Source organism: Chinchilla lanigera, unplaced genomic scaffold, assembly GCF_000276665.1.
Source record: "Chinchilla lanigera isolate Chin_1 unplaced genomic scaffold, ChiLan1.0 scaffold00498, whole genome shotgun sequence".
Lineage (NCBI taxonomy): Eukaryota > Metazoa > Chordata > Mammalia > Rodentia > Chinchillidae > Chinchilla > Chinchilla lanigera.
In genome coordinates this window covers 1-13,645 of record NW_004955899.1, presented here as the reverse complement: position 1 = coordinate 13,645, position 13,645 = coordinate 1, and the positions used below count along the sequence as shown (strand labels likewise).

Below are 13,645 nucleotides of genomic sequence, written 5' to 3'. Positions count from 1 at the left end.
CCTGCCCGCCCCGGTGTCCCCGCCCGCCGGCGTCCCCGCCCCACCGCGCCCGGACCCGCCTGCGCTCAGGGGGAGGTTGCCAGCCCCCAGGACCCCTGCCCCGCCACCCGGCAGACATCTGGGCCCTGGGGACCACGCGGGTGGGGATGGCAGGTGAGGGTCTGAGCAGAGAGGTCCCGTTCAGGGGCAACAGGACCAGGGCCAAGGCATTTTGGGGAACTGGGGGCGCAGAGCCGAGGCAACACCCCTGGGGTCGTGGCCAAGCTCGCTGCCTGGACTCAAGGGCATGGCTTGTAGAAACAAAAGTGTGGGTCAGCAGCTCTGAGAGGGCAGAGCTGGGGGCTCGGCACAGCGGGGCATCCCCGCCCGCACCCCACGGGTTTGTTGGGGGCAGATCTGGGCTGGGTGGGCAGCCCTGTGGCAGGGGCACCCGTGAGCGCCAAGGGCAGTTGGGCCCTGGAGGGGTCCGGGGCCAAGTGAGGGCGGAGGTGGGGCTCGCAGCTGGGGACTCTGGGAACAAACTGCGGAGCCCCCGCCCAGTCTGTTGCCCGGTGGGTGGGAGTGGCTAGGCGTGCAGAAGCCTTTGTCCCCTCGACCCCCTTTAAGACTGGAGCTCCTCCACCTCTTCTGCCCCCGCCACTGGGGATGGAACCCCGTGCATTTGCGCTGCGCTCCATTCCCAGCCTTTTTGCTTTTGGGGTACCAGGAATAGAACTCAGGGCCTCACGTTTGCCAGGCAAGTGCTACACCACAGAGCTACATCCCTGGCCTTTATTTTATTTTATTTTATTTTTGAGAGGGTCTAAGTTGCTCAGGTTGGGCTGGAACTTAGCCTCTGCCTCCCACAGTGCTGGGGAGCCAGGCCTGCACCCCTCCTGCCTTGAAGCTCGTCTGGGCAGATCTCGGAGGAAACTGGACTTTGGGCTCCAATTCCACACCCCAAAGTGCACCCGGGGTGGGATTGAGGCTGTCACGGCTGGGGTGTCAGAGGAAGGTGCCCTTCACCTTCCAGGGAGACTGGAACTCAGGACCCACAGGAGGGCTGGGAATTCCTAGAGTTGGTGCAGTTGGGGCTCATAGGAGAGGTGGTGAGCTCCCCATCTCCAAGTATGAGCAGACAGCTTTCCTCTGGCTCCCTGGCTGTTTCTCGGTTGTGGCTGGGGCGGGCCCTTCCTGGTTGCTTAGACACTTGGCACCATCCCCAAGCCCACTCACCCTCGCCCCGGGGCTCAAAGTGCTTCGCCCTGGCTCCTTCCTGGCCTCCCCTGCTCCCCCACTCCAGCACCAGCCCTAAACTGCAGCTCTAACACAGCTGTGGCTCCCTGCGCCTCCTGCACCAGGGTGCAGCTTCCAGGCCCAGGCTCAAGTCCCACTGCGACCTGACCACTCCCAATCTCACCCCGGGCCACTCTCAGCCAGCAGCGGGTTTCCAGAGTGCCTGGCCATCCTGGCTGGCTGCTCCCTGGGGCTCCAGCCCCAGCCGGCCAGGCTGACTCAGGCGGGGAGAGTTGGGCCCATCGGCAATTCCTCGCCACCGCCTGCTATTTATAGCTTCCCGGCCGGCCAGGCTCCAGGCCTTGTGAACCAGCGGAGGATGAGCCTCTGTCCCCTCCTTGTTCTCCCCAGGACATGGAGCACCCAAGCCAAAGCGGCAGGACCCCTCCTGTGGCCAGCCGGGGGTGGCGGGCACCGCTGGCTCTGCCTGTCCTTGGCAAACTGCACAATTCAGAGTTCACAGAGGGCGGAACGTGGATGCTAGGAAGGCCAAGCAGGCTACTGGGGGAACAGGGGCTCCCGGGGGAGCCCTCTTTGGAGAATCCCAGGGTCTCCAGAAGGCAGAAGTGGCAGAGGGAACTCAGAACCTGCTGCCTCCTTGGCAGGAAGAGGGGCTCCAGGTCCCCCTAGCTTAAGCCCCTCCAGCCCCTGAGCCTGCAAGATGTCTAGACACAAACACCACCACGGCTGGCACTGAGCCATGCCTGGCCACCGTCCTGCCCACATCTGGAGACCGAAGCTCAGAGAAGGGGAGCAACTCCCTCAAGGTGGCCCAGCGAGGAGGAGGCCAGGCCAGGACTAGAACTTGGCTCCTCGTGCCCCCTCCTTCCAGGAGGCCTGGTCTGGAGACTTCTGCTGGACTCCGTCATCTTTCCACTGCAGTGCAAGGACAGCCATCACCTGCCTTGCCCCTGTCCTTGCCTGACCCTGCAGCCCACGGGGCCTCTCCTTACCCCAGTGCCCTGCTGGGGCCACATGGGTGGCATGTTTTTAAACTGGCATCAATATTTTACTTTATTTGTAAAATTTATTACTACTGTTAGTTTTTCTCTTTCTTTCATTTTTGCCGTGCTGGGGTTGAACCCAGAGCACTGCATGTTTCACGCAGGCCCTCACTACAGAGTCACCCGCCCGCGGCGTCAGGGTTTTACAACTAGGTCATCTGTCAAAGGCGTTTGCCCCTGGAAACACAGGCCGCACCTGGGAACCCAGGGCTCATTGCTCAGCGTGCCTGCAGGAGCCGCACTGACAGACAGACCTCACCGCAGCACCGCTGGGCCCCTGGAGGCAACCTGGGCTCCCCTAGAATATAGGAGACTGTTACAGTGCCATGTCAGAGGAGTGGGGTCCTGAGGCCTTTAGTGCTGGTGGGATAAACCCCCAACCCCGACTCTTGTGCCTCTTTACAGAGAGCCCAGGCCGCTTTGGTCATCAGGAAACAAGGCTGAGATCAGCAGAAAGACCCCAGGGCCTCTTCACAACCGGTTCCCGAAACCTAAGTCTTTCGCTAGTGCCTCTCAAATGTCATCTCCTCTGGGCCACCTCCTGGGGCAGGGTAAAATGCTCTCCCCCTGCCGGGCACCCACTGCTACCTGACGCTCTGCTGTGTGCTGATGGTATTGGTCTTCCTCGCTGCAATGTGAGTTGCCTGAGTTATATGCTGGGGGTCCTGCCAGCCTCCCAGGGATGCTGGGTGAGCTCCTGGCATGGAGTGGGTGGAGGGCAGGGACACCGCTCAGCGCCTGCAGTGCCTACGATGCATAAGCAGCGCTGACGTGGGCAGTCCCTGTTGTAGGGCCAACTCAGCTGCTTGAGTGTGGCAGGGTCTGCACACGCCGAGACAGCAGCCTCCAGAGTGCCCCTGGGCCCCCCCGGGGAGCTCTGGGCGGAGCAGTGGCTGCTCACATGCTCCATGGGCAGCACTCCAAATGCAGGAGCTCTGAGCTGCACCCCCGCCAGCCCGGTTCACCTCCTCTGAGATGGGGCAGTTAGCTGAGCATGGCGGTGCATGACTGCCATCAAAGCCCTCTGGGAGGCTGAGACAGGAGGATTGCAAGTTCAAGCCCCATCTGGGCAACTTAGTGAGACCCTGTCTCAAAATAAAAAATAATAACAGGCTGGGGGTATAGCTCAATGTGAAGCCCTGGATTCAAGCCCCAGTACAACAAAAATAAAAAACAGGACCTAGCGATCATGCCAGCCCTGAGGTCAGCAGTGTCGCAGACCCTGTGGAGGTCTCCCTGCCCCAGCCCAACCTGGCCTCAGCACTGTACCCAGGAGCTGTGTTCTAGGTCTCCACAGGGAAGGCCCTATGCCCTGCAGTGACGTTTTTCAAGGTGAGGGCCCTCCTGTGCCCCTGGAAGCTGGGGCCCCATGGAGGGAATGCTGGGCGCCTCCAGGTGTGACAGGCAGGTCCCTGCTTCTCCTAAAGCCCCGGCACAGGCACAGCTCAGTCCACAGTAAGGGTGGACGCTGGCCAGGTGTGACACGGGGCGGGGAACGCAGGGCTGTCATCTAGCGTAGGAGGGCAGGCGCCGGGTGAGGGGGCAGGCACGGCCCCCCCTGCCGCCGGTGGCTTGTCTGGGCGCAGGGATTCGGCCCTCCCCATCCCACCCACCCGCCTGGCAGGAACACAAACAAGGGAGCACACAGGCTCGACACGCTGTTATTACGGTGACTCCATCGCAGGCCCGGGGCTGCCGCCCCTTCCTTCTCCCTCTGCTCCAGACGGAGGGCGGGACGCACCTGTCAACTGTCGCCACTGTCTGTGCTGCAGATCCGCAGGAGGGACAGGCTGGGGCTGGCGTTCTGGGCACTGGCAGGGTGCTGAGCGGCATCCCTGGCCTCCAGCCAGCATGTCCCCAGACACCGCCCAGTGTCCCCTGGGCCAGAATCACAACTGAGAACCCCAGTCAGTACAGATCATGAGAAAGGGTGCCAGCTCTCCAGCTGCGAGACAGTTCTGGGCGTCACAGTGGCAGAGGTTGTAGCCTGTCACCTGTTGTGACGAATTCTGGCCAGCCAGTTCTGCAGAGCTCTGGATGTCCCAGGGTGGTGGTGACTCCTGTCTTACTCAAGCGGAAGCTCCTACTGTCATGTGGTAGTGCACATGTACATGGTCAGGACCCCCACACAGGGCTGGAACCCCAAGAGGCCCTGATCCAGGTCACACCTGGGTGTGTCACGGAGAGAACTGTGCTGCTTCCTGGCACCCCAGTGGAGATACCTCCACTTCCTTTTTGAAAGCGGGACAGCCACCAAGTTGGGCCCAAAAAACGCCATGTAGCACACTGCCTTGAGTTGGCTTGCATCAGTTGTTGACCTGCTCCCTGTGGTCCCAGGATGCCGGGAGCCCAGGGCTGACAATGCCTTTTACCACAGTGGACAGGAGCGGTGGCGATGAGCAGGCTGGTCTCGTGACCACAGCCCCTGCCTCTCGCAAACTTGAAGAGGCCCGGATGAACTTCGGGGGAAGGAAGGGGTGAGGATCCCAAGGGGCAAAGGGCAGTGGGTGTGGCCACAGTAGGTCGACCGGAGGTGTGGTGGGAGCAGGCGTGCCCTGGGTAAGGGGTGCCCGGCAGTGGGCTGAGGGCCCTGGGTGAGCTCTGGCTGAGGGGTTGGCATCACCTCAGAGGCTCCTCTTGGGGGAAGGTAAGGAAGAGGCTGAGGACAGCTAGACAGGCTTGCTGGTGTCCCCAGGGCCACTCCGGGGAGCTGACGTGGAGGGGGGCACCCGACAGGGTGCATTTTTGGTGGTGATGGGGTAGGTACAGAGCTGGGCCTGCTAGAACAGACTGTTGTCCGCTGCATGGGGGGACCTGAGCCTTCCTGTCCTGGCCCAGTCGTGTCACCAGGCCATACCCCACATCCGTGCAGAGCTTGGGTCCTCCCCAAGTGGGTCTGGCATCTCTGTGACACCTGCGTTTTGGTGGCAAAGGCCAGGTGGGCAGCACCTGGTGACAGGGCAGGAACACGGTGCAGGACACAGCAGAGATGTCTCACACCCGCACAGCCACTTCCCGGCCCGGGTCAAGGCCGGGCTGCGCCGGCCTCACAGACAGCTGGAGTGCGCAAGAAAGGGCGCGACTGCCAACAGCACTGAGGACGGCCCTGCCAGAGCGCTCGGGGGCCCGGACATGTGCTCTGGGCCCCGGAGATGGGTCTGAAACCGCGCTGATCTACGGGGGTCAAGGCGATGGCTCTGACTCCTGAGTCCTCACAAGGACATTCAGGCTGCAAATGTCCAAGTCCTAGGAGCTGGGCAGGTGGCAACACCCTCAGGGGACACCCAACCTCGGACAAGCCACTGCTGGTCCTCGCCACAGTGATGAGGGACGGGCTCTCCCTGTTGGGGACCCAGATATCCCACAGCAAGGACAGCACTGGGCCATGGGTGCTGGCTGAGCACCAGGCATAGGAAGAAGTTGGAACAGAGAGCACGGCCTGGGGTGGGCACTGGAGGACACTGGGGTCCGTGGGGGCACCAGGGAGACCTCAGCATCCAGCATGACCACGGCCCAGAGATAGGGCTCCAGGCTCAAAACCTGGTTCCTTCCTGCCAAGCAAACTCCCCAAAACAACCTGATCACTGGACTCCAGGTCCCCAGTGGCAGGCTGGGGTTGCCAAGGCAACAGGTCAGGCAGGGAGGGGTTGCTAGGACGCGCCTTGCTCCCTGCCCCAGGAGCTTCTTGCCCTGGGGTGCTGCTGTGTGTGTGTGTGTGTGTGTGTGTGTGTCTTGAGGGTGGATCGCTGGCAATCCCTGGCTGAAGGACACGGGCCTTGCAGCCACCCAGCCCAGCTGTGGGATGATGCTGCTCACATCCTGGGCACAGCCGGGCCTGAGGTTCCTGTCCTCAGCGGGGGTGAGGTGGGGCAAGTCTGGGCTTGACATGTCTGGACCTGTGGCCCAGGCCCCATCTCCCGCCAGTCGGCGCCCCACCCTGCCCAAGGTTGATGTGGCCACACAGCTCTAGCGAATCTTTTTCAAGAGTGTTTTTAAAGTAGCATCGGTGCGTGGAGACTCGGGATGCAGGATGGGGGCACAGCCCGGGCTGGGGAGGCCTCGTCCCTGCACTCCCTCTCCAGGGAGGTGGGGCTGGGGGACATGGCCTGTGTCCTGCTGGAGCTCACCGCAGCCACAACGCAGAGGACCAGGAGGAGGAGGAGTAGGAGGAGGAGGAGACTCACCACTTGAGGAAGACCATGCCGGCCAGCACAGCATAGCCGAGCACCAGGAAGAGGACCTTGAGCAGCCGGTCGTTCTTGTCCTCCAGCTCCTTGGCCAGGATCTCCAGGAAGGTGATAAAGAGAAAGGTGCCACCCGCCAGGCCCTGCAGCAGCACAGAGGCCACGCTGCTTGGCACGCCGCGGGCGCTCTCAATGCCCAGGCCGATGCCGATGCCGAGCGGGATCATGATGCTCACGGTGACCGCCAGCTTGGCTGCATCGCGCAGGTGCATGGCGCTGCGGGCCATGCTAATGCCCAGGGCCACCGCCACCAGCGTCTCGTGGATGGCCACACCCATGAAGAGGCTCACTACCTTCTCGCCCTCCTCCTGCAGGCCCAGCGCCAGGCCCTCGAAGATCGAGTGCGCCGACAGCGCGAAGACCAGGCTGAGCAGGCGCAACGGCCCCGAGCGCGACAGCTCCTGCACACTCAGGCCCGCGCCGTGCGCATGCGTGTGGCCCTCGGCATAGAATGTGCGGCCGCACGCACCCCCGGCGAAGGGGCTCTCGTACTCCGAGTCGCTGCCCGCATCCGAGCCCGCGTTGAAGGTCTCCAGGTCGATGAAGGATGGCTTCTCCTTGCGGAATGTGAGCACCAGCTGCTCCACGAACACGGTCACGAAGAAGCCCAGCAGCAGCAGGGTCTCCGCCAGCGGGTAGTCGGTGCTCAGATGCCCGAGGCTCAGTACACGCTGAAGCTGCCGTGGGGACAGAGGCCATCAGAGGAGCAGTGGGACGTCGCTGCTCAACTCACAAAGCCCAGAAATACCCCATTTGCAGCGGAGGCCAGAACCCAGGAGGGCCGGGGATGCTTCTGCTCACCTGTCATCCCAGCACTCTGGGAGGCTGAGCGTCACAAGTTTGAGCCCAACCTGGGCAATTTTAGTGACTTAGTGAGATCCTGTCTCTAAAAGGGGTGGGGGTGGAGGTGGGTCAGTTCGAAGGCTCCAGTTTCCATCCTCAATAAATAAATAAGTAAACCAGTCTGCCCATGGCACTGTTAAAGAGGTGGTAAGTTTAGCACGAGGCCACGTAGAGGGCCCTAACCCACAGCACAGGGTCCTTCCAAGGAGGAGACCCCACGGAGCCCCCCACAGGAGCCACCACGAGAAGCAGCAGGAGGGTGGCACCTGCAGCCCCAGGGGGCCACCTCAGAAAGGCCACTGGTTTCAGCCCCCAGATGACTAGGGGGCCCTTCTTTCTCCACTGACCCAGGTGGGCATGAATATGGGGTCCCCTGGGACACACGGCCACCCCGTGGCTCCCCCAAGTTGGACCCACCCCACAGAATTTTCTAGAGGGAGGAGCTACTCACTATGCCCCTGGCCCCTCTGGGCGGGGGGGAAGTGCTGGAAACATGGTATAGACAAAGATCAGGATACTGGATGCTGTTCAACTTTAACTTGGAAAACTTTCTGGTTGTTTTGAGATAGGGTTCCAATATATATCCTGGCTGGCCTTGAACTTGCAACTCTTCTATCTCGTAACTCAGTAAAACTTGAAGAACCAGATAAGGCAGGTGGCCCTGGGCCCCATGTGCCCTCCCTGCCTTACCCAGATGTGAGCACACCAAGCTCTCTGCAGCCCCAGGGCCTTTGCACATGCTGCCCACTGTTGGGGGCATTCTGGCCCCAGCCTGGCTTGTGGCTGGTGGAGTCTCACCCTCTGAGTCTCAGTTTACATGGAATTTCATAGTACCCTACCTAACCCAGGGGCCCTGTCGTGATTCCCAGAATCTCAGGTTGCCAGAGCAGTCTCTTAGAACATGGGTTTAACTCTGTCGGCTAGCAGGCTCGGTTGCCCGACAGGCTCCAGCTCACATTACCCGGCTGTCCCATGGGACCCACCAGATCTCTGCCCTGCACAGCTGCTCCTGAGCCTCCTCCCTGTGGATGCCGGACATAGCCAGCCGGACTCACCTACACTCTGCATAGTGACCCCTCTTGTCTCAGGGCACCCATAGGACTTACACTGCTTGCTTTAAAGTCCCTTGGTCCTGGCACTTGGAGGCTGAGGCAGGAGGATAGCCAAGTATGAGACTAGCTTGGGATACATAGTAAGATCATCTCAAGAACACAAAACATACAAAAGATCCCCTGGAAAGCCTGCCTGGGTGACGCCTAGGGAAGGCCTTGGCTCACGGGCTCCCCTCCCCATCTTGCTACCTGCCCAGGGCTTAGGGGGCTGTAAGACAGTCCCTTCCTGCTGGTCCTGAGCAGCGTGCTGCCCCCGCCTCTCTGATGTGTGATAGAGGGGTCGTGTTTTGTAGCTGTCCCCTCCACTGTCACCTGGCCACACACCTGAGCCTCGCCCTGCTCATGGTCAGGCAGGGTTCCTAGTGATCAAATGGACACAGGTCAGATGAGTGTGCCCAGGGGGACACAGCATCAGGCCGCCTGCCAGGATGCAGGGTCCTGCGAAAGGCACGCAGGTGGCAAACATGGGCACCACCTCCCGGGAGCGCATGACAGCCCCTCTCTCAGGCACGGGCCGGCTCACGGCACGGTCCCTGCTCCTTGTGCACAGGCTCTGTCACAGCTGAACACACCCACGGCGACCCCCAGCCAGCGTGACTGCCTCTACGGGACTTGTGGCAATGTCTGGAGCCACTGTGACTCTCATGACCGCAGTGGGCACACGGGCCGGGCGTTTGTAGGGGCATCCTGGGCACTGCGGGGGCTAAGCAGCGTCCCTGGCCTCCACTCGCTCTGTGCCAAGAGCTCCCTGAGTTGTGACAACCACAGGGGCCCCAAGTCGCCCTTGGCTGTTGTCCCTGTGGAGAAGTCACTTGAGCTGCTCACTACACACTGACGCGAGGCCTGTGTGCCTCGCCTAGCGACAGACACGGATCAGGACCCGGGACACACACAGCGCCAAGACGTGGCCTGTCTGCCCGGGGTGGCCACCTGCTGGAGGAGAGGCCGTGTCGGCCACCAAGGTGACACCACCAGCTCAAGGAGGAGGAGGGACAGGAGGACAGGGGTGGCCACATGCACCAGAAGGAGACATCATAGCTTGGGGACAACTCTGAATGGTTCATTCATGTGGACACAGGCTATGTGAGCTCCGTGCGGTGTGACAGACAGACACAGCCTATGGTGCCAGACGACACAAAGGTGTCATCTCGAAGCTCTGGGGGTCAGCAATCTGGGCTGCACTGGCGGAGTCCCACCAGGAAGAAGCCAGGGTGCTGCCTCGGGCCGAGATGGCTGTGAACCAGGGTCGGGTTCCAGGCACACGGGCAGAATCCATCTCTTCGTGCTCAGCTCCTGGAGGTCACCCTGGGATCCTTGCCGTGTGTCACCCTCCTCACCTGCCAGAGCTTCTTGCTTCTGTGAGGCCTGCAGCAGGGTGACTGCTTGCTGATTAGACCAGACTCACCCAGCTCACTTCCTGTTTGATGACCTCCACGTTAACGGAGTGGGGCCTCTGCTACGGTGACACAATCCCTTCTGCAGCGGCTACGACTGCAGGAAGCGTCTCCTATCCCACTTGAAGCTCCACCCACGCTTCCGGGCAGGGAGCAGACACGGGTGGACACATGGGGTTGGCATCGTGGGCCGTGGGAGAAGGCAACCCTCCACCCCAGTGGGCTCAAACAACAGCTGCCCACGGCGGTCCTCTCTGTGCCCTGGAACCCAGTGCTGTGGGGCCTGGGCAGCGGCTGGGGAATTTGGGCTGCACCAGAAGCCCCGCCCTTCCCACAGGCAGGTGAACGAAGCCCACTCGCCCACTCGGCCTTGCTGCTGCACTGGCCCAGGCTCAGCTGAAGTCACCTGGCAGGCATGGCTGCCTGCCTCCCACCGAGGTCCTCCAAGGGGCTGGAGCCTGGGCCAGGGGAAGGTGGCTTTGAGGATCGGGTCACTGCCAGCCCATGTGGGTAGGGATTGTGGCAGGCAGACCCTAAGACAGCCCCCTGTGCCAGCCCCCTCTAGATGGGCACATCTCAGGCATTGGAGGGACCTGGGCCAGACTTCTAAACAGTAGACAAGAAGGGAGGCCACGCCACTGCCACTGCATTACACGCAACTATGACTTATGTCCTGCTGCCAGGATCTCCTGTCTTCTCACCTTGCTAATGGAGCAACCAGCTGTGCTGGGCAGATGCTGGTGGAGAGGGACAGAGGGCCACTTCCAGCCACTGAGGTCCTTGGTCTCACAGCCAGCAGTGATCTGAATCTGGTCCAGAACCATGTGAGTTTGGAAGCCAGTCCCTCTCCATGCGTGAGCTGAGATGTGACCACAGTTAGGGGACATCCTGACTGCTGCCTCATGTGACCCAAAGCAGAAGACCCAGCCTGGCTGCACCCAGACCTCTGACCCACAGAAACCACGAGATAATAAATGCCACTTGTCCTATGATGCCAAGTTGTTATGACTTGTTATGCAGCAGCAGCTGACAGATGCTGGAGACAAAGAGTACCCTCACTTAATTTGGGACAAAGTACGTGCTAGGTGGAGTGTAGAGACTGGTGTGGACGTTTACCCCTATCAAGCTCATCCATCTAGTCCTGACCCAGGTCTAGTCCAACTCTGTTTACAGGTAAGGCACAGAGAGGGGCGGCAACCACTGTAAAGTCACACAGCAGTTCATTTTCTCCTTTCCCTCATCCTTACAGCACTGAGGCCCTCACTGGTCTTGGTATCCATGTTGAAAAACCATCCGCAACCCCTGGCCCTGAGGTGCCCAGGCTGCAGCCACCACCCAGGGAAGGTAAGGGAAGCCTTACCTTCTCCCGCACGGCGGGCAGCAGCGCATTGAAGCAGGTGGCCAGAAAGACCCCACCACCGAAGGTGTTGCAGAGGGAAAGGATCTTTTTGGAGCGATGGGCTTTCTCAAAGTCTGTCTCGATGACCTTCACGGGGAGCAGGGAGCCCAGCAGCATGAAGAAGAACACACCCACCATGCAGAGGATTTTGGCCACCAACAGCTTCACCATGGTCGCAGGCTGGGTTGCACCGGTCACCGCAGGGCCACACCATGCATGGACGCACAGGTCAGTGCCACGATGCACTACCGGGCCTGATCACACGGCGGGAAGCTCATGCCTCCACCTAGCTGTGAACACCAGGGCGACCGTATCAGCTGTGGGGTCATCTAACCAACCCCAGTAACCCAGTGTGTCACACCGAGTATTTCAGTCCACCCCACAGCTTGTGCCTGTCACTGCCTCCCTTGGAAAACTCCAGGGGCTGCAGTGTCCAATACAGCAGCTACTGACCACACTCGATTCCAGATCAACTGCAATCGAACACAGTTTGAAATTCTGCGTGGTAGCCATGGGCACCTGGTGACTTCCACCTTAGGCTGCAAAGACAGGAATCACTTCCCCTGTGGTGAAATCATTTGGGGCATGGCGTGAGCTTCTGCACTGTGCTGATCCACAACACAAACTCTACATCAAGGCTGAGGCTCTGTGTGACCGGTTCCCCTGTCTCCTCAGTCCACATCAGTGTCCCTCAACTGTGCCAAACCCCTTCTTGCCACAGGGCCTTTGCACAGGTTGTTCTTGCTGCCCGCAAGACCCTTCTACCCCGACCTTCCAAGGATGTGTCCTCCTCATCTGGGTTCACTGTCCCCACCTACCCCTCCCCTAAACTGTATCTCCTGTGCCCGCCACAGGCCTGGGGCAGAACAGATGTCCAGCGGTCGCCAGGTGAGCGGAAGGGCCAGCTGAATGCCTGAGGCTCTTTATGGGACTCAATGGGCCGAAGTGGAGATTTCACCCTGGACCCCAAAATGTAGTTATTAGAAGGGACCTCAGATCCTCCATTGTGCTTCCCCCCACTTCATTTACATTTACAGGGGCCTACTTAGACGTTGGGAGACACAGGGCCCTCCCCGTCCCTTTTCTGGCAGTACTGACTTCTGTTTTATGCAATAGAGGGAATAGTATTTCTAAACGCGTTCAAACTTGCCCCGGCCTCCACGCTGTGCACCCCGCAAAGCCGCGCACACAGTAGGCGCCTAATAAATGCCGGTCGGCGTCTCGCCGCCCCAGGCCTCGGAGCAGGAGGGCGGCCTCCACCCTCTCACGGTGGGGGCCGGTGGGGCAGGGCCGCGGAGGGGACTGAGCCATTCATTCCTTCAGCACTTAGTGAGCGCCTACTGTGTGCCCAAGCCGCCGCACAACGCGGCCGGGCCTTGGCTAACCAGCAGAGTTCACCAGGCCTCCCCGCCCTGCCCCGCCGCCCTGGACCCACCCTTCACCCCGCAGGTACCTGCGCCGGGCCCCTAGCCCGCTAGCCGGCTCCGCCCACCGCCAACCGCCGCGCGGTTCCCACCCGGCCGGCGAGGTCCAGACGAGGTCCCGGCTCAGCGCGCCGCTGCCCACGTCCCGCCCACAACAACGGCTATTGGTGTTCCGGAGCGCCGCTGGTTGATAGTAACACGTTATTGGCTGATGCGGTTGCCACTCATCCTGCCGCTCCATTTCTCCCACCGGCACGGGAGAGTAGTTTCCTCTCACTGAGCGGAGGGCGCAGCTACTAAGAGGCTCCGGGTAGGAAAGTGGAACCATCGACGATTGGTTCCGAAAGGGTTTGGCTTCCAGAGCTGTCCAGGGGCCTCTGGTGCTGAATCCTGCTCGTTGGAGGTTTCGAAGGAAGTGATTTACTACCGGGGGCGGTCTCTGTGGAAGCATCCCCGCCGCTGATGTCCTTCTCCTCGCCTTAAGAAGCAGAGAGACACGCTGGGCGTGGCGGTGCACGCCTTAGAATTCCTGCATTCTAGGAGGCTGAGGCAAGAGGATTCCAAGTTCAAGCCCAGCCTGGGCAATTTAGTCACTTAGTGAGACACTGTTTTAAAAAAAAAAAATGTTGGGGCTGGGGATTTAGCTCAGTGCAAAGCGCCTGCCTGGCAAGCTCAAGGTCATGAGTTCAATTCCTGGTACCGCAAGAAAAACAAAAAAACAACAACAAAAAAAATTTTTAAAAAAATGTTAAAAGGACTGGGGTTTTAGCTCAATTTGAAAGTCCTGAGGTTCAGTCTATGGTACTGGAAAAAAATAGATATAACTAAATGCAATAGGTGACCTTGGATTAAGTCCTGATTTTAAAATTGTTTTATCAAAAAAAGTATGTTTTACATCCAGGCTGGGCGTGGTGGCACATGCCTGTAATCCCAGCACTCAGGAGGCTGAG

General features: G+C 60.3%; 1 protein-coding gene across 1 annotated transcript; it reads right to left on the bottom strand.

Moving 5' to 3' along the window:
- Nucleotides 1-3,924: 3,924 nt before the first annotated feature.
- Nucleotides 3,925-12,838, bottom strand: Slc39a3 (solute carrier family 39 (zinc transporter), member 3). Its single transcript, XM_005415143.2, has 3 exons — nt 12,725-12,838; nt 11,233-11,561; nt 3,925-7,200 (listed from the first exon to the last, which is right to left on the bottom strand). The coding sequence occupies exons 2-3, from the start codon at nt 11,440-11,442 to the stop codon at nt 6,460-6,462; spliced, it is 951 nt and encodes a 316-aa protein (XP_005415200.1). The 5' UTR covers nt 11,443-11,561; nt 12,725-12,838; the 3' UTR covers nt 3,925-6,459.
- Nucleotides 12,839-13,645: the final 807 nt, after the last annotated feature.